At 33.9% G+C, this 19,369-nt stretch overlaps 1 protein-coding gene across 1 annotated transcript; it reads right to left on the reverse strand.

Moving 5' to 3' along the window:
• Positions 1 to 603: 603 nt before the first annotated feature.
• Positions 604 to 2,464, reverse strand: LOC114265748 (abscisate beta-glucosyltransferase). Its single transcript, XM_028206573.2, has one exon. It carries the CDS (start codon positions 2,423 to 2,425, stop codon positions 791 to 793), a length of 1,635 nt encoding a protein of 544 aa, XP_028062374.2. The 5' UTR covers positions 2,426 to 2,464; the 3' UTR covers positions 604 to 790.
• Between the last annotated feature and the right edge of the window lie 16,905 nt (positions 2,465 to 19,369).

Genomic DNA, 19,369 nt, shown 5'->3' on the forward strand with positions numbered 1-19,369 from the left:
TATTAAATTGATTTAGTTTTTTTTATACATAATATATATTAAAAATTTTATAAAATAAATAATTCAAATAACCAACCACAGGAGCTCTCAGCTCATACCTATTAATTAAGTTCATATTTAGGTCAAGTTTGGAAAGATCTAAAAAAGTCAAAAAGTCAAAAAATTACTCAAAAAGTTAAAAAGTTAACACTATTCACCAAAAGTCAACAATTACGACTGCACAACTCCCAATTCAAAATTTTCCCTACAAATCAATTTTTATAATTTTTTATTACACATTTTTCAATAAAAAGTCAAAAAATTAACCCAAACATCCATATTTTCAACCTCAATTTTTTAGTCCAAAAAGACAAAAAATGTACTTTTTTAGTCTTCTCAAACTTGACCTTAAATTTGAAAAAAACTTGTTCTATCCCATTCGACTCATAAATTTACTTTAGGCTTCGCTGGGAAGATTGAGACTAATTTAGTCGTAAAAAATAAAATTATTTTTTTGATTTAATAAGATAAAATATTATATATATTTTTTTATAAAAAATTAAAAAATGTTTCATAAACGAGGTTTTTTAACGTTAAACTAAAATAATTAAAAAATCAACTCCCTTTTAAACAAATCTTTATCTTCTTTTATTTAATAAAAAAAAAATACACAAAAATGATATAACTTGCTATTTAAATTAATAAAAATTAAAATCATAAACTTATCACGTTTTTGTAATTATTTTTTAAGCTACCCGTGAGAGGTAATTTCCCCATAATTTTCCCACCCATATTAACGTCGGACCATGATTCACTGTGCCTTCTCGTCGGCGGCGGTGGCTTCCGTTTTCCGGCGAGACTTAAGCTCTTCAATCAAATCCTCCACATCATTATACGACGACCCACCTTCCTCCACCGCTCTCTTCGCCTTCTCCGCCAAATCTTTAGCCCTCGCCGCCATCTCCGCCGCCTCACCACCACCCATCAACCGCTGCACCGCCGCCTCCACCTTCTCCCTCCCCACCACAGTCTTCCTCTCCATATTCCACGACGCCCATTCCTCGCTCCCAATCTTAATCCCTATCCTCAGCACGTCAGTCACCAGCTTCTCATTGTAAAATTGCTCCGCCGAGAGCGGCCACGTCACCATCGGCACTCCGGCACACACACCCTCCAACGTCGAATTCCATCCACAGTGTGTCATGAAACCTCCCACGGAAGCATGTTCCAAGATCAGCAACTGCGGTGCCCAACCTTTGATTATCAGTCCTTTATTGGTTTTCTTCATCCTCTCTTCGAACCCATCCGGAATCCAATTCTCATCTTCTCCGGCGGATTCTTGGATTTTTCCTACAGCCCATATGAAGGAGCAATCGGAAGCCTCGAGTCCGTGTGCGAGCTCGAGGAGCTGTGTGGGGTTCATGCGAACTAAGCTCCCGAAACTCACATACAGAACAGAATTGGGTTTCTTCGAATCGAGCCAATTCAAGCAGCTGTGTTCATCAATGGCGGATTTCTGGCCTCTCTCAGCCTTATCCTCAACATTTCTATTACACAGCGAGACGGGACCAATAATCCATGCTTTCCTCCCCATTTGATTTCTAAAGTATTCAGCATACTCTGGTTCCAATTCGAAGAAGCTGTTCATCACTTGCCCAAAACTGTTCAGCTCCGTTCTCATCGGCTTACCCGGAAACTCAGTTCCCGATCGGGCGTAAATCGAAAGCTGAGATCTCGTCAGTTCGATCCGATGAGGAAGACCCGGCAACACAAAGGGGTCTGAATTCAACTGAGGGGCGTGGAGTTTGATGCTGTGTTCGCAGCAGCGGGAGAAGCAGCAATTGCCGTTGAAGATGAGTCTGGGGATGCCGATGGAGTCGATAGAGTCGGCGGCCCAGCGGTGGAAAGAGTCGGCGATGATGCAGTCAGGGCGGTGGAGGAGGAGGAGGTGGGTGAGTGGGGATTGGAGGATTGAGGTGTCGGTGAATGGAGGAGCGGACATGTCGACGGAGGTGATGGTTTGGAGGTGTTGGCCGGGGGGGAGAGGGAGGGGGTGGAGGTGGATGTCGAGGCCGGAGTTTTGGTCGCGAGCGATGGCGTTTTGGAAGACGACGGCGTCGTTGGGGATGGTGATGACGGTGGCTTTGACGCCATGGGAGGCGAAGATTCTGGCGAGGTCGATCATGGGGATTAAGTGGCCTCCGCCCACGAATGGGAAGAAGAACATTTCGACTTTGCCAGCTTCGGAATCCATGGTTATGGGCTGCAGAGGAGAGAGGTTGTGTGAGTTGTGTGAAAGAGAGTAAGAGAGAGAGAGAGAGAGAGAGAGAGAGAGAGAGAGAGATTTTAGTGCGGGATAGGACAGGACAGGACAGGACAGGATAGATAAAACTAGAGAGAGCGAGCGAGTAAATAATTCCCTCAATTGTGGTAGCGGCGCCAACATACATGACCCCCGGCACCGCTGACCCCGAGGGGGTGACCCCAGCACCCTACAGCACCCTACCTTCACATGGAGGGCAGTAAGGGAACGAAAAAAAAAAAAAATGGGCCAACCAAAAAATAGTAGGAGCAGTGGACGTCACCCCTATTAGAGATTTAGGACATATTTTTTATTTTCATCTCAATTACTTATAATAATGTAAAATTTATATAAATAAATTTTACACACATATCAATGGTCAATATAAAAAAAAAAAAAAAAAAAGTTCCAAACATTTTTTGTAACTCTCTCTCCGAAGATGTCATCCATATCAATTTAGTAAATTTTAAATTAAATTATAATTTAAAATTTTATTTTTATATTTTAGTTACTCTCTTTTTTATATATACATTTCATTAAATTTTCTATTCTAAAATTCTATTTCAATAAAATATTATTCTTTTATTTTTTTCAAAAACAATGGTGTGAAAAGAACTTAATAAAGCCTCCGTTTAGAAAGTGGGTTGGCTTTTTAACTTTTTAATTTTTTTTGACTATTTTAATCTGGGACTAAAAAGTCTGATTTGGAAAGGATTTTTTAGTTTTTTTTGACTTTTTTGATTTTTTTTTATGAGAAAAGAGTGTAATGATTATGGGTTGGATTTGATATTTTATTTTTTTGTGGCTAAAATAGCTTATTTTATTTTTTGTGACTATTTTAGCCCCTAACCTACCAAAACCAACTTCCCAAACTATGCCAAAGAAAATAAAGAAATGAACAGATAAAGGTGTGAATTAAGACAGTGAAGAAAACTTAAGAAAAAAATAATGAAGCAAAAAGAATTATGAACAAGCAAATATAAACGAAATTATCTCACAAGGACAAGTGAAAATATATGAATTTCAAGAACGCAGCTGAGATTTATCCCACAACATTCAAACTTGAGATTATCACAGAAATAACTTGGATTAAAATTTGGATAGTGTGACGCCTAATTTTTTTTTTTTTTTGAAACGTCATAAGATTTAAATAACGATAACTTGTTAGATAAAGTTTTAACTACTAATTAGGAACTTTTAAGTTCTTACATAGTTAAAGTCCAACAACAAAATAAAACTATAAATTCACACCCAACGTCACAACATAATTAAATCCTAATACAAGAGATAACAGAATTTTATTTCGATAAAATCTTGACTCTAAGTCAGCCAAGGTTCGATATTGGTAGCAGCTCCAATTTCAGCCTCAGTCCCTTCTTTAACATAATCTGGCATGAAACGCCAGGGCAACAAAATATATGCCATGAGTTTTGCAGCACAGTAAGAAAACGTAACCAACCTACCATTCTTTTTAAGAGAAAAATAATATTCTAAACATGAGATAACAATATAATTATGGAAAATTTACCAATAAATCCCATTTCACAAACTATTAAACCAATTAGTCCCAACTTTATTCTTTTGTTCGGATAAGTCCTATCAGTGGGGAAGTTTATTTCTTGTTAATCCTATTTTTCATATTTAGTGTACCTGTGTGGATAATTTTACCCATTATTGTTTTGTTTCCATATACTGTTGGGGCCATCAATGTGATCCCTCACTTCACCATCACTTCACCATCTTCCTCCCTTCTGTCTCTTCCTCCCTTCTGTCTGCAAGCTCACCCGCGCTTCTCTCTCTCTGAAATTTCGTTCCCTCCAAACCCTTCCACACAACAAAAAAGAGTAAAATCGAACTCCTTCCGACTCACCATCAACAGCGACAAAGCAACGAACACGAACGCGAAGTTCCACAACAGATCCAGAATCACGATCGGCTTCGAGTACGCCCAATCACTCTGCTTCTCTTCGATCTGCTCCGCCGTCGCCTCTCTTACCCTCAACTTCGGCTCGCGCATCATTCTCCGACTACCGCGGAAGCTCGGCGGGCGACGCACGAACCGGCGGCTCAGGAAGATCTGATGGGTCAGCAATGGCGTCGCATCGATTAGCTATTGTGTGTGTGTGTGTCTGCCCCTCGTAATGTATGTATGTATCTGTGTGTGTGTATCTGTGTGTGTATCTCTGTGTGTGTGTATATGTATCTATGTGTGTGTGTATCTGTGTGTGTGTGTGTGTATCTCTGTGTGTGTGTGTGTATCTCTGTGTGTGTGTATGTATGTATCTGTGTGTGTGTGTATCTGTGTGTGTGTGTGTGTATCTGTGTGTGTGTGTGTATCTGGTGTGTGTGTGTGTATCTCTGTGTGTGTGTGTGTATGTATCTATGTGTGTGTATCTGTGTGTGTATGTGTATCTGTGTATTTGTGAGCAACAGTTAGATGAGGGTAATTACGTCCCTCACAATTAAATGGGACTAAACAGTTTACTAGAATAAAAATGGGACCAATTGGTTCATAAGTTTACATTTTGGGATTTATTGGTAAATCTCCCTATAATTATACACAGAAATTACAACCATTAGAATAATTTTAGTAATTTTTATAAATTAGGTGACACTCGAAATCTCACCAAAGAGATTTAACTTACCAACCACTAAGCATGGCAACGGTTAATTTGAAACCCTCCCTTGGTCAAATATTTAAGTGTTACCAACTGTAACTACCAGGGATGCCCACATCCGGAGTTATATACCCAAGTAGTGGCATCCGTGGTCTGCCCCAAGGAAACAGTCTGCCAGGGGTAAGTAACCTCCCTGTGTGCCACCTGCACATCCACCCTTATTCCAAAACCGAATACCGAAAATGGGTCAAATAAGTCTCGTGCCATCTTAGAGTTTCGCAACACAATTTACGTGAGAATTCTCAAAACCAGTGCTCACCCTGAACAACCGGTGTTAACCGTCAACTCTTAATTCCGTACAGTCTTTAAACCAAGACTCACCCCGAACAACTGGTATTAACCGTCAATTGTTAACTTTATATATGCCGTTAATCATTTCAGTTAATTTTGATATTAATCACAAATAATCTCAAATTTTTAATCACAAGTAATGCTATACCAACTCATTAAAATTCTCAATCATAAAATATTGCATGTGTCACACAATACTAAATAAAAGTACAGAATTTAAATAAACAATTTATTTAAACCATGGTATGAAATAATAACTTAGATACAAGAATTAAACCCTAAATACACACATGCACAAATTTTTGATTTACAAAATTAGACTAGCATAATATTAAAGTGGTGATTTTATTCTGTTCAGAAAAATTTTCAGAGTATATATCTTGCAAATAAAATTATAAATACATTACTTATACAACTCTAAAATTCATATCAATCTACAGGATACTCAATAAACATGTTATGGTTATTTTTCAGAAAGCATTTTCCAAAAATAACTTATAAATAATTCTAAACAAATTCCAAGGGTGTTTATGACACAGATTTGTCACATTTCCTTACATTAATTCCATGCTTAAATTTATAGATCAAACCCATAATCTAAAAATTTATCATGAAACTAGAATTCTCAAATTTCATCTTTTAGTTAGAAATTACCAGATTTGGCTTAGTATAGAATTTTAAATAAATTTTCAAATACATGGTAAAATCTGTCTCACAGTTTCAGATTTAGTTAGAAATTTGTATAAATTCGTAGAAAGCTCAAAAATTGTTTCCAAAAATATTTGGATAAACTAGACATCATTATCAACAACTTTGTAGAAGAAATCATCTCGAAATTTTGAGTATAAAATTATCTAAAAATTCGGGTAACATGATGGCAGATTCAAAACAGATTATTCTCAACACAGTTTCAGATTTAGTTAAAAATTTGTATAAATTCGTAGAAAGCTCGAAAATTGTTTCCAAAAATTTCTGGATAAACTAGACATCATTATCAACAACTTTGTAGAAGAAATCATCTCGAAATTCTGAGTATAAAATTGTCTAAAAATTCGTGCAACATGCTGGCAGATTCAACATAAATTATCTTCAGCACAATTTAGACAATGTATCATATGTACACAATCTGAAAATTTCAATTATGTAAAAAAAATGAAAGGATTGAGAGGGTTTTCTTACCTAGTAGTAGGGTGATAAAATGGTTGAGAACTTTGGTTTTCTTAACCTCCTACTCTTCTTCCTCTCCTACTACTAAACTTGGTTGCTTAAGAGATTTCTCTCTTTTTTTTTTTTTTTTTTTTTTTTTTTTTTTTTTTTTTTTTTTTTTTTTTCTTCTACCGAATGCTTGCATGCACAAGGAAGGCTTGCATGCATATATATATATATATATAAAATGTTAGTTGAAGACATCTCTCTCTCCCTTCCATTCTTTTCATTATTTTATCTTGCTCACTTTCTCAAAGTTCCAAGAATGAAAGCTTTCCCTAAATTCCAAGAGGGATGGTGGTTTCTTTCCCTAAATTCCAAGAGGGATGGTGGTTTATGGTTCCTATACCACCATGCAAACAAGCAGGTGGCATAGCTACGAACATCTCTTTTTTTTCTTTTTCTTTTTCTTTTTTTTGTGTGTGTGTATTTGTATGAGTTCTGAAAATTGATACACTAAGATTTTTATCTAAGGTATTTAGTAAGAATAATTATTATATTGAATAAACAACAAATATTGAACACCCACAAAATTATTATTCTTAATAGGATCTTTGTAAGTGATAGGATTTGGTTAATTTAAAACTAATTAATTAATTAATTTTTTTTTTTCAAGAATAGTTTAAATATGAGTTTTCACAGATAGTTTAACATCAAAATTCTTCATTCAACCTTGAACCATCTTGAGTTTTTATCTCCATATCTTGTGATTTTAGATAACACAGACAGCAAAGTTGTTTTCACTTCTTTTCCTCATAAAATTAAAACCCATTTCTAGAAACTTCACATGAAAATAAAAAATTATATCTTAGGTTTTAAGTTGGAAGACCCAATCATATGATTAGAGTTGTAAATTGAAAACCAAAAAATAATATTATAAAAATATCATAAAAGCACCAAAGCAATGAGATCAAGTAAAAAGAGTAAAACTCATGCCAAATGAAAAAAAAACAAAAGTGTAATTGAGATTTAAAATGAACAGATTCAATGAATAAAACCAAAGGATCAAGTCAATAACTTGTACATAATGATGATGATGATTTTGGTGAAGAACTTGAAGTTGCATACACCTTCAATGGAGGAGAGAGGAGGATAGAGAAAGACGAGACTGTTGAGCCGCAATACAAGGTCGAACCCATTGGGGGCAGATAATTGGTCAGGCTAAATTTGAGCATTTTCCTTCTTTTGTTACAGGCACTCACGGGACATCTGGGTGGACGACCGACCATGACTTTTTTGGCCCAGCTTTGCTCCAGAAAATATAATAAAAAATTGATTAACCTATGAACAGTGACTCGCTTCATTAGGTAAGGCACTGTAGCAAAGGCAAAATAAATGAAGGTTATAGCGAGTCTAATGGAGCACATATTTACAGTTTTTGCTCTCTATAATAGCTTCAAAGTCATTGTAGAGAGGCTGATGTTGATGCTCTTAAGGTCAGCTTCTCTCCAGTCCGTTATCAGATTGGGTTGTGTTATTAGACTTGTGATGTTTTATTACAGATTTTGTTTTGATAATTCAAATTATTCAATAAATAGAACTCATCGAGTACTTTATTCCTGTAAAAAAATCACGTTGATCAAATATCCATAACTACTTGATCGGATCAGATTTCTGTCAACGATAAATATAATTTTCAAAATAAATTATTGACAAAAATATGATCCGATCAAGTAACTATCGATATCCAATCAACGTGATGTTTTACAAAGATAAAATACTCGACGAGCTCTACATAATGAACGGTTCGAATTATCGAAACAGGACCCGTAGTGAACCTCACAAGCCCAACAGTACCTTCCTGTCCACTTTGCAGACTGGAGACAAGGTACCCCAAGATGTTAAGGATGTCAAATAATTACTAAAATTTATACCAAATCTCTGATGTAGGTGTGTGATCAACGCAAACCTGCCACACTTATGTGATAGATTTGGTAAAAAATTTGATAAATTATTTGGGATTCTAGCATAACCCATTCCCTCCCTCCTAGGGCTACAAACAAGCCAAGCCGAGTTGAGTTTTAGTATATTTAAATTTATTTATTAAGATTTTAACGAGTTCGAACTTGCGTTTAAGCTCAATAAAAATTTACCGAACCGAACTCAAGCTGAGTTGGCTTAAATTTGACTCGAGCTCAAATCTATTCACGAGCCTTAACGAACTAAAAAATTTATAAATTCATAATTATGTATAAAACTAAAGTTACAATTCAAACTTTGATTATACAATTATATATAAAATATATATAAACATACTAAAAAAAAGTCAATATTTTACCAAATTAATAATATCTACCACTATTATTATATAAATATACTATGTATAGTTAACTATTATATAAATAACATATTTATTTTGTTTTTTATACATATTTTTATATTATTTAATATATAAATAATAAATATTAAACGAGCTAAATTTTGGAATATTTAAACTTATTTATTAAAAATTTAACGAGTTTCAATTTGAGCTCAAAACGCAAAAAAAAATTTAATAAACTATATTCGAATGAGCACTTATCAAGCCCAACTCAAATCTATTTAAGAACAAATCTATTCATTGCAGTCCTACCCTCTCCTAGTGTTTCGGTTGCTCTTCAACTAGAAAATGCCCTGTTTGAATGGAAAAATTATTCCATGCTCCTAGGCATCACTTATTCATGCTACTCACCCATCACCATATATTATGCATGTTTCTATTTTTTAATCACTTAACATAAAATTATAAATTTTATATTAACACATTGTTTGACATAAATATGAGTGGTGGAACCCATTACATCAAATAATGAATTAACACATAAAATGATGCATTGAAATAATATAAAAAGATGACAAGTGTAGGATCTTATTTTCATTATTATCAAGTATTCAATTTTTGAGAAAAATAAGTATGACCGGCGTATAAAAAATTAAATTAATCACACATCAATAGCAATTTCATCAATTGTAATTGTATCTAAAAATTAAATGGTAAATACAATTTGAAATATAAAATAAAAAAAAAAATGAATAGTAAACGTAATTTGAAATATAAAACTAAATATAAATATAATTCGATGAAATATCTATCGATATCCGATTAATTTCATATTTTGTAAGTATGTTCTTCTCAATATATCTTAAAAAGTGAGCAATTTAAATTATGGTCTCAAAATGGGACCCATCTGCCGCACAACAATAGCTGTTATGCCCTATATTGCATCTCCAATTCTAAATTATTATAGTGGATGAAAATTAAATTAATGAATTTATGTAAAAAAAAATTAATAATTAAAATGTAAACAATAGTTGTTGTGCCCCCACATTGCATACACTCCAATTCCAAATTATTATTAGTGGTTGAAAATTAAATTAATGAATTTATGTATAAAAAAATAATAATAATATTTAAAATGTAATTTTATCATTTTTGGAAGGTGTGAGTATAATGATGTTTACACACTTAATCCTATGTGACTGAATGGTAAAGCCCAATTAAGATTTGTAATAAAACTTGGAGGTGATTCTTAGTACTAATCCCAGTCCCAATTCGGATTCGAGACTCTCTTGTCTTAGAGGTTTTTTAAGATGATCTGTATAAATATATTTTTTAATTTCTTACAAAAAGATATATAAAAGGAATAGAGATAATATGACTCAGCTAAGGACACTTATCTAAATAAGTGCATTTATTTAAAAGAGGTTAAACAAACTCTTAGTCTTAGTCCCAGTCCTAATCTCAATCTCATGACATTATTCTTAAACAAACATGATTTACATTGATCCACAGTATTATTTGCGCAACACCAATTACCTTTGAATTAACAAACAAGGCCTAAAAGAATTCATTCAATAATTCTAAGATCACTATATTTTTACCATATTATGTGATAAAACACTGTATTGATTTAGGGTTGGTTTGCGAATTGATTTTTTAATAAGTTTTTAATTTTTTATCCAAAAAGATGTGTGAAAACAAAGTAATTAACTTTTTAATTTTTTGATTAATTTATTATGTTCTCATACAAGGTCTTGATAACTATAAAAAAAAACGATATGCAAGTTCACTTTTTAAACCCGCAAGTTCACTTTTTAAACCCACAATCTAGACTTAAGTGACAAGATTAGTTTATAATTAAACAAAACATGATAGAGAGAATTACATGAGAGTAATTGATTGATTGATTAATTATTGAACTTGAAAAAATAAGTCTAATTTTTTTTTTTTATTTAGTATATCATTACTTTAAGTCCAATTACTGATGCTTGTAGCGTGTTAAGGTAGTGTTTGACACTTGACATAGCAAACACAATTATATGATTTTTTTTTTTTTTTTAAAAAAAAAAAACATGACATCATATTTATTTATTTGTTTGTTTTTTAAAAAATTGCTTCATGTAATTTGAGCTCATGGGCTTACCACGATTTTATTTTGATAATTTAATTTATTTATTTTATAAAATTTTATGATTTATTTATTTAAAAAAAATAAATTAAATTAAGAATGATAGTTATAATTAAGGTTTTGGTCCAATGATTTACAGCACGCACACCTCGTCGCGAGATGGGAGTTCAACTCTTATAGTTAATAAAAAAACAAAAAACAAAATATTAAATAAAATTTCTTAATTTTATTATATTTTTTTAATTATATTTATTATTCATCTTTTGTAGAGCTAATATGATAAAATCATGTCTCTATTAGTTTCATATTTATTTTATTTTATTTGTTATAAAAGATCTACATGCGAGTTACAAAGGCCAAGTTTGGGGACTTCAAAAAAAGCCAAAAAGTCAAAAAGTTACTCAAAAAGTTAAAAAGTTAACACTATTCACCAAAAGTCAACAATTACGGCTGCACAACTCCCAATTCAAATTTTTCCCTACAAATCAATTTTTATAATTTTTTATTACACATTTTTCAATAAAAAGTCAAAAAGTTAACCCAAACATCCATATTTTCAACCTCAATTTTTTAATCCAAAAAGACAAAAAGTACACTTTTTTAGTCTTTCCAAACTTGGCCAACAAATTAAATTATTCCAATGGGATACCATGTGAAGCCACAACCTTGAGAGAGTCCAACATTGTGGTGATGAGGTCTATCATTGGGATCAAGTGGCCTTCACGCACGAATGAGAAAAAGAAGAACATTTCTATTTCAACAATATTAAGTAGTTCAAAATTTTGTGATTTAAATGGTTCAAATCACTCAAAACGACGTCGTTTTGACAGATTTTGAGTGTAAAACGACATCGTTTTGACAGATTTGAGCCATTTGAGTCGAAAAATTTTGAACTATTAAATATTTTCCTTTCTATTTTGCGGGTTTTAGAATCCATGGTAATGAGAGATTGTGTGAATTTGCTAACACAACGAACAAAACCAACTTTCTCATCTCATTAGCTGAATCAATGGGACGTCCACACAAAAAAGTATAGAAAAAAATATTGAGAGGTTATTTTAGCCTCATTCAAATAAATAAAAATTTATAATTTTTTTTTTTTTTTAATCAGAAACTGGCGCGGATAGATTTGGCAGAAGTGTCATGAGGCATGTTTGAAATTACAATTTTACCTTTTTAATTTTTGAATAACCCACCAACTTAGCATTCTAACATATGGGAGCAATTTAGTTATCTCATACCCCCAACAAATCAATTATCATGTACTTGCACGACTTTGCAGGCACATCTTTTTGGAAATAATTTAATTATTTTTTATTTTAATATCATTTCAAACACATTTTTTAACACAATAATCAAACAAAAAATTCAATTCATCTTTCTTGTTAAAATTCAATGTATTATTGATTGTTGTTTTACAAGATTGTTGTATTGTTATTTGTATCTGTATATTACAAGTCCTATATATAGAGAGGTTTTGGGAGTAGTAGGTGTAGAGTGGGTGGTGGTAGTAGGTAAAGTGGAGGTGGTAGGTGGAGTGGGTGAGGAGTAGTGGAGGTGTGTAGTGGTAGTGGTAGGTTTTAGTGGTGTAGGAGGTGTACATTAACAGCCCCCCTCAAACTCAAGGAGGATAGGAACTAACCAACTTGAGTTTGAAGAGAGTAACAAAACAGAAAAATAAACTGATAAATAAAATAAAACAGGATAGGAGACACGGTATGGTCGTGTCAGACCGTTGTAGCAGACAGTTTACGGGGTCATGTCGGACCGTTGAAGCAGACACTGTGTGGTCGTGTCAGACCGTTGTAGAAGACAGTTTATGGGGTCATGTCGGACCGATGTAGCAGGACAGTTTACGGGGTCATGTCGGACCGTTGTAGCAGGACACTGTGTGGTCGTGTCAGACTGATGTAGAAGACAGTTTATGGGGTCGTGTCGGACCGTTGTAGCAGACAGTTTACGGGGTCATGTCGGACCGTTGTAAAAGACAGTTTACGGGGTCATGTCGGACCGATGTAGAAGACAGTTTACGGGGTCATGTCGGACCGTTGTAGCAGACAGTTTACGGGGTCATGTCGGACCGTTGTAAAAGACAGTTTACGGGGTCATGTCGGACCGTTGTAGAAGACAGTTTACGGGGTCATGTCGGACCGATGTAGTAGGACAGTTTACGGGGTCATGTCGGACCGTTGAAGAAGCTTGTGGTGGTGCACCAAGGGGGCGACTTAGGGAGTGCGCCATGAGGTGACTTGAACATGATACTGTGTATAACCCCCCCTCAAACTCAAATAGGTGTGAAGATAGAAACCTATTTGAGGTTGAAACAAAGGGATTGATAAAGCTGACCGGGGTAGAAGACACTGTATGAGTGGGTAGATAGGCGGCCCAAAAAAAAAAAAATATACATGTAGATATATATCGAGCCCTCAAAAGTCGTGCCCTCAAAAGGTGTGCCCGCACCCTCAAAAGGCGTGCCATCAAAAGGCGTGCTCGAATGCATGAAAAGGCGTGCCAGTTTGTCGGCGAGAAGAGGCGCGCGATGCGCGTGGCTGCCTCGGCTATTTAACCAAGACAGAGCTGAGGCAGAGGCGAAGACAAACAATTGGCGAAAATCCTCTGAAAAACTCTTCGTTTTGCTGAGAAGGTTTTGTTGAGAAGATACTCTGTAACACTCTCTATAACACTCTGTTGCCCAGAAAAAATGGCTTCGTCGTCCCGCGGGCTGCTTACCCTCTTTCCCGACCTCAACGAGGCCACAGGAGAGAGAACTGGTGCGGTGGCCAGTGAACCTCAACCAAACACTGCTGGGTTTGCTCCGCTGAACTTTCCGACGCGGTCTGTGGAGCAAAAAATGGCGGTGCAGTCGGATGTGGAAGCCAATCAGTATACGTTGAAGGCATGTGTGGAGTCCATGACGGCGGTCACAAATCTGTCGCACCGGCTACAGAGTAGGACAAATGAGGTGCAGCAATTAAACTCCCAGTTGGCTCTGCTCCAACGCATGTATAAGGATACGCGAGCAGAGATAAGCGTGCTAAGGGCAGAAAACAAGGAGCTGAAGCGGAAGGCCACCGTGATGTTCCGATTTGGAGGACCACCATATGCTGCAGTGGAGGAGCAGGGAGGAGGCAACTTGCTTGGTGGTCTAGGAAGCACGGAGGCAGCACCGTCAAGGGCCGCGCAGGACGGAGGCAAGAAGAAGAGACCGGCGGCAGAGTAGAGAAGAAAAATCCCACTGTTCCGTTGTTTTTGTTTTTGTTTTTTTGTTTTTTTGTTTTTTTTTTTGTTTTTTTTTTTTGTTTTTTTTTTTTTTTTGTGTGGTGTAAAATGGTGAGCGGGGTGAGCCCCGACATGAATAAAAGAAGTTGGTGTGCAGTTCATCTTCTTCCTCTTTGTTTGTTTGTTTGTTTGTTTTTTTTTTTTTTTTTTTTTTTTTTTTTTTTGTTCACAAAAAAAAATAAATAAAGAAATAAATAAAGTGAAAAAAATAAAGTGAAAGAGAAATGTATGAATATGAAAGGAATAAAAAAAATAAAAATAAAAAGGAAATTGGAGATTCAAACGTGTGGGGTCGGTGGCTTATCAAAAAGAAAAGAAAAGCGAAGATGGGTTTTTAAACTAACGAAGCGTGAAAATAAAGAAAAGAAAAGTGAAGATGGGTTTGTAAAAAAAAGAAAAAAGAGGATGGGTGTGTGTGCAAGATTGGTTTAAAAAAAAAGAAAAAGGAGGATAAGCTGGATAATAAAGAAAAGAAAAGTGAAGATGGGTTTTGTTTTTTTTTTTTTTTTTTTTTTTTTAAAAGAAAAAAAAGAGGATGGGTGTGTGTGCAAGATTGGGTGTGTGTCTGGGTGCATTGGAAAGTGTATCATTGTAGGCCTGCTGATTTAATATGTGGGCATGTTCGGTTTGGTATATATATATATATATATATATAGAGAAAAGAGAAAGTAGGTTGGGGCGGTGGAAAAAAAAATAAAAAAAAATAAAGTGAGAGAGAGTGGAGGCCGAGAGAGTTAGAGAGGGCATCATAAAGTTTGGGTGCATCGGAAATGACCCTTGCGAGCTGATGAAGTGGGCATCTTAAGATTCATAACCTTGGATGAAGCTCTATAAGCACCTCCACCAGAAGCCCAATTGGTGGGTCTACTGCGATCAAATATAGGAGTGGAGAGAGACAAAGAAAATGTGGGTGGTGGCTGGTCCAGCAATATGCACCAGATTTTCAACCTTCGGTAGTAATGTAATTAGCCAGGCATGTGTTGGGCATATTGGTCCTACTGAGCTTGCTGGCTATGCTCTTGTGGTTACAGTCCTCTTCAGGTTTGCCAATGGCATCCTGCTGGGAATTGGAATGAATGAGGGCGGCCATGCGATGACGTCGGAGTCGGACCGGGGGTGGAATATGGTGGGGTAAGGTAAACCGACCTCTGAGTGCACAAAACACAGACAGCAGGTTGAAGAAAGGAAATTTTAAGGTATGTGTAGAAAATTTTAGCAGACTAGGTTGAGGTCCGGCGGGCGGCCAAGGCGAGGTTGCCGCCCGCCCGCCGGAAGGCGAAGAACACCAAGATCTTTAACCTATAGCTCTGATACCATGTTAAAATTCAATGTATTATTGATTGTTGTTTTACAAGATTGTTGTATTGTTATTTGTATCTGTATATTACAAGTCCTATATATAGAGAGGTTTTGGGAGTAGTAGGTGTAGAGTGGGTGGTGGTAGTAGGTAAAGTGGAGGTGGTAGGTGGAGTGGGTGAGGAGTAGTGGAGGTGTGTAGTGGTAGTGGTAGGTTTTAGTGGTGTAGGAGGTGTACATTAACATTTCTAAATATAAAAACTAAAATAGCCTATTAAGGCCTTGTTTGGTAAGTAGTTATTTTAGCTTAAAAGTCAAAAAATTATTTAAAAAATCAAAAAGCCTATAGCATATACCAAAAAGTTAAAAATTTTATTTTTTCTCTACTTTTTGCATATCTTTTCGTAAAAAGTCAAAAAATAATCTCAAATATGCTAGTTTTTTTTATCTTATATTTTAACCAGTTACTAAAATAACTTGTTCTCAAACGAGGTCTAGTCAAAAAATCAAAAAACTTAAAAAATAGTCACTTCTTAAATACCCACAAAATTGACCAATGAAAAAATGTATTTTGTTTCGTATTGGGGATTTTAGAAAATTAATTTAAAATTATTTTTTTGACTTTTTTTTTTTAAAAAAAAAACATAAAAAATATGAAAAATTATATGATCCAAAATAAATTAAAAATTATAAGATAACTTTTAACTCACTTTCTAACCCTATGTTTGGGAAGTTGGGTTTGAAGATTTTTTGGCTAAAATAACTACAAAAAATAAAATAGACTTTTTCGCCCAATAAGACAAAACATCACATTCAACCCATAATCATTACATTCTTTCTCTCATAAAAAAGTCAAAAAAATTCAAAAATTCAAAAACACTTCCCAAATCAAACTTTTAATCTCAGATTAAAGTAACTAAAAAAATCATAAAATCAAAAACCAACACACTTCCCAAACAAAGCCTAAAACAGCCCATCGTGTCACGCCCTAAGCTCCGTGACAACGCCGCACACTCATTTAAGTGAGCATGCAAGGCTAAGAGTCCAACACATAACCAATAATGTAAAATACTCAAATTAAATCCTTAATTATCATAATGCTAAAATCCATAAAAATAGATAATTCTTATCATTTGAAATTGTCCACCGAGTCCACTAATATAATCCACTAACAAAATAATAATCCAGTACTTAAATCATAGTCCTACTCTCGGCACTTCCACAAGTAAAAATCTCGCGCAACTCTTCTCAGAATCTAAAAAAATAAAATAAAACAAGGGTAAACTAGAAAACCCAGTAAATAATCAACTATCACTGCTAGTTAGATCAAGTATACAAAACAATAAATAGTCGATAACCAATAAATATAATTTTTGCTACAATTCAATAAATGAACAATTATTTATATGATGGTTTTATTGCTAAAAATAAACAATGTATAATACATTTTAATTGAAAAGCCAACAAGATAATTCAAAATAAATTCATTGTTCAAATCGATGATTAGATGTTCAGATGGTTCAATGATTTGATTCACAAAACTCAAGTCTTGGTGACTACGGTCACTTAGCCCATAACAAGGCCCAGAACCACACATAGGCCGGTGGTAAAGCCCCAAAAGAAACTAGTTTTTGTGCCAATAAATAACCCCCATCGGCTAGGGTCCAAATCAAAGTCACACTAGAATGATGTTCAAAATTCAAACAATACACAACTTTTAAATAAAATATTCGATATTTTCAGAATAAACATTTGGTACAATTTTCAGAATAGTTTCACAAAATATTCAAATAATTTTCATAATAATATTCGATATTGTTTTATACTTGACCCATATTTTATTTTAAAAGAACATAAAGGGTAAAAATAAATATTTATAATTTTAAACGATTCAATAGGAATAAAAATGAATCAATTGTGATGGAGGATTACTTACCTCAAACGCCTAAAAACAATATTCCAACACCAAGTCCAAACACTCCGTTCTACCACTTTAATCACACAAACCTAATAATTAGAATCTCAAATAAATTAATATTTTTGTGTCTTTCACACATCCACAAAACCCACTATATATATGAAAAGCTCAAAAAATACCAAATCAATTCTCCAAATTAATAGTTAAATACACTTTATCTAATATAGCAAACTCTATTGTCAAAACTACACCCACACAATAGATTGCACTTTTATCATCAACCTACACAAAGCACTATACACGTTGAACCATACATCCATTAGGCGTCTCCACAGGTTTTATTTTCCATCACCTTAGGCCTCGTTTGGGAACAGACTAATTTAGTAATTTTTTTGGTTAATTAGCTAAAAAGGTAGGTAAAAAAAATTTGTATGTTTGGGATGACTTTTTGACTAATTACGAAAAGCTGTGCAAAAAGTAGAGAGAAGCCGTAATTGTTGACTTTTTTGTATGACTAATTGACTAATTGACTAATTTAATAACTTTTTGATTAATTAACTAAAAAAGTAACATCTCAAACGAGGCCTGAGTCAGCCTATTGATCTATTTACATATAATAAACAATGGTGTAGAGAGGTACCTTAATCAATAGGCATCAAGAATGCTCCCCTCAATTCTTACTGTCGCTTCCCTCGAATCCTCTGCGCGACTGTGAAAACAAAATAATATAAAATTCTTTTTTCTTTTCTTTTTTATTTTATTTTAAAGGATAAAAAATCTAATTTTTAAGATTATTATCAATTCTTACAATTTATTTTAATTATTGATCTGTCTAAAAATAATTCTATAAAAACTTTGGATTTTACCCATCGTGTCAACGAATTCACACTTGTCCCGACATGTGGGAAAATAATATGAGAGACAGAAAAGGATACTGGAAGGTGAGACTTGGATTCCTTTATGATTCTAGTGTTTTAGTTGCGTGTTGGAATGCAACAGTCAGGACATTGACATTACGAAAATAGGTTGAGACAACAAGCTTTTATTTCTAAAAAGATGATTAAGATCATCTCTCACGGTTCATCAAATTTCATATTAAATTTAAAATTTAGTAAAAGAGATACTTTTTGAAGTTCAAACGATTTCACCAAATTGGTATCAAATGGAGAATTGAACAAAAAAATCATCAAACTGAGAATAGGATACAAATTTCAGCAAATTACTGTTTGTGACCGTTGGAGGAGAGAAACCGGTCAACCAGCCGACTGCCCGGCCGATTGACCAACCCGTCAACCACTAAAAGGTTCAAACAGTTCAAATAAGTTGGTTCAAACAATTCAAAATATATATATATATATATATATTTTTGCCTTATCGGTCGACCACTAAAAGGTTCAAACAATTCAAATAAGTAGGTTCAAACAATTCCAAAAAAAAAATTGCCTTACTGGTCGACCAGCCAGTCGACCAACCGGTTGTCCCTGGAGCAGATTTGATGAAAATCAACCATTGGAACATTCTGTATCAGATTGAGAAAATGGTCATTTTTTTACTCAGATTTGGTGAAAAATTAGGTGAACTGTTGGAGATGCTCTAAGGTATTTATATTTATAAAAATTTTATAAATTGATTTTTGTTTATTTTTGCTCTAAGGTATTTATATTTATAAAAATTTTATAAATTGATTTTTGTTTATTTTTAGAAAAATAAAAATTACAAACGCGTTTGATTTGAATAAAATATTTAAAAAAATTTAAAAACATAAACTAAAAAATATGTTTGTTCAGCCTAAAATATTTATATTTATTATTATTATTTATGACGATGGGATAACACACATTATAATTAAAAAAATTAATTAAAAAAATAATTGAAAACAAATTTAATTGAAAAAAAAATATTTGGAAAAAAAATGAAAAAAAATATTTGGAAAAAAAATGGATATTTACCAATAAATCCTATCTCACAAACAGTTTTACCGATTGATCCTAAGGATATTTTTATTGTTCTGATTAGTCCTATTAGTGGGGAA

This window comes from Camellia sinensis, chromosome 3 (genome assembly GCF_055761805.1).
Source record: "Camellia sinensis isolate YWXY chromosome 3, ASM5576180v1, whole genome shotgun sequence".
NCBI classification, from domain to species: Eukaryota; Viridiplantae; Streptophyta; class Magnoliopsida; order Ericales; family Theaceae; genus Camellia; species Camellia sinensis.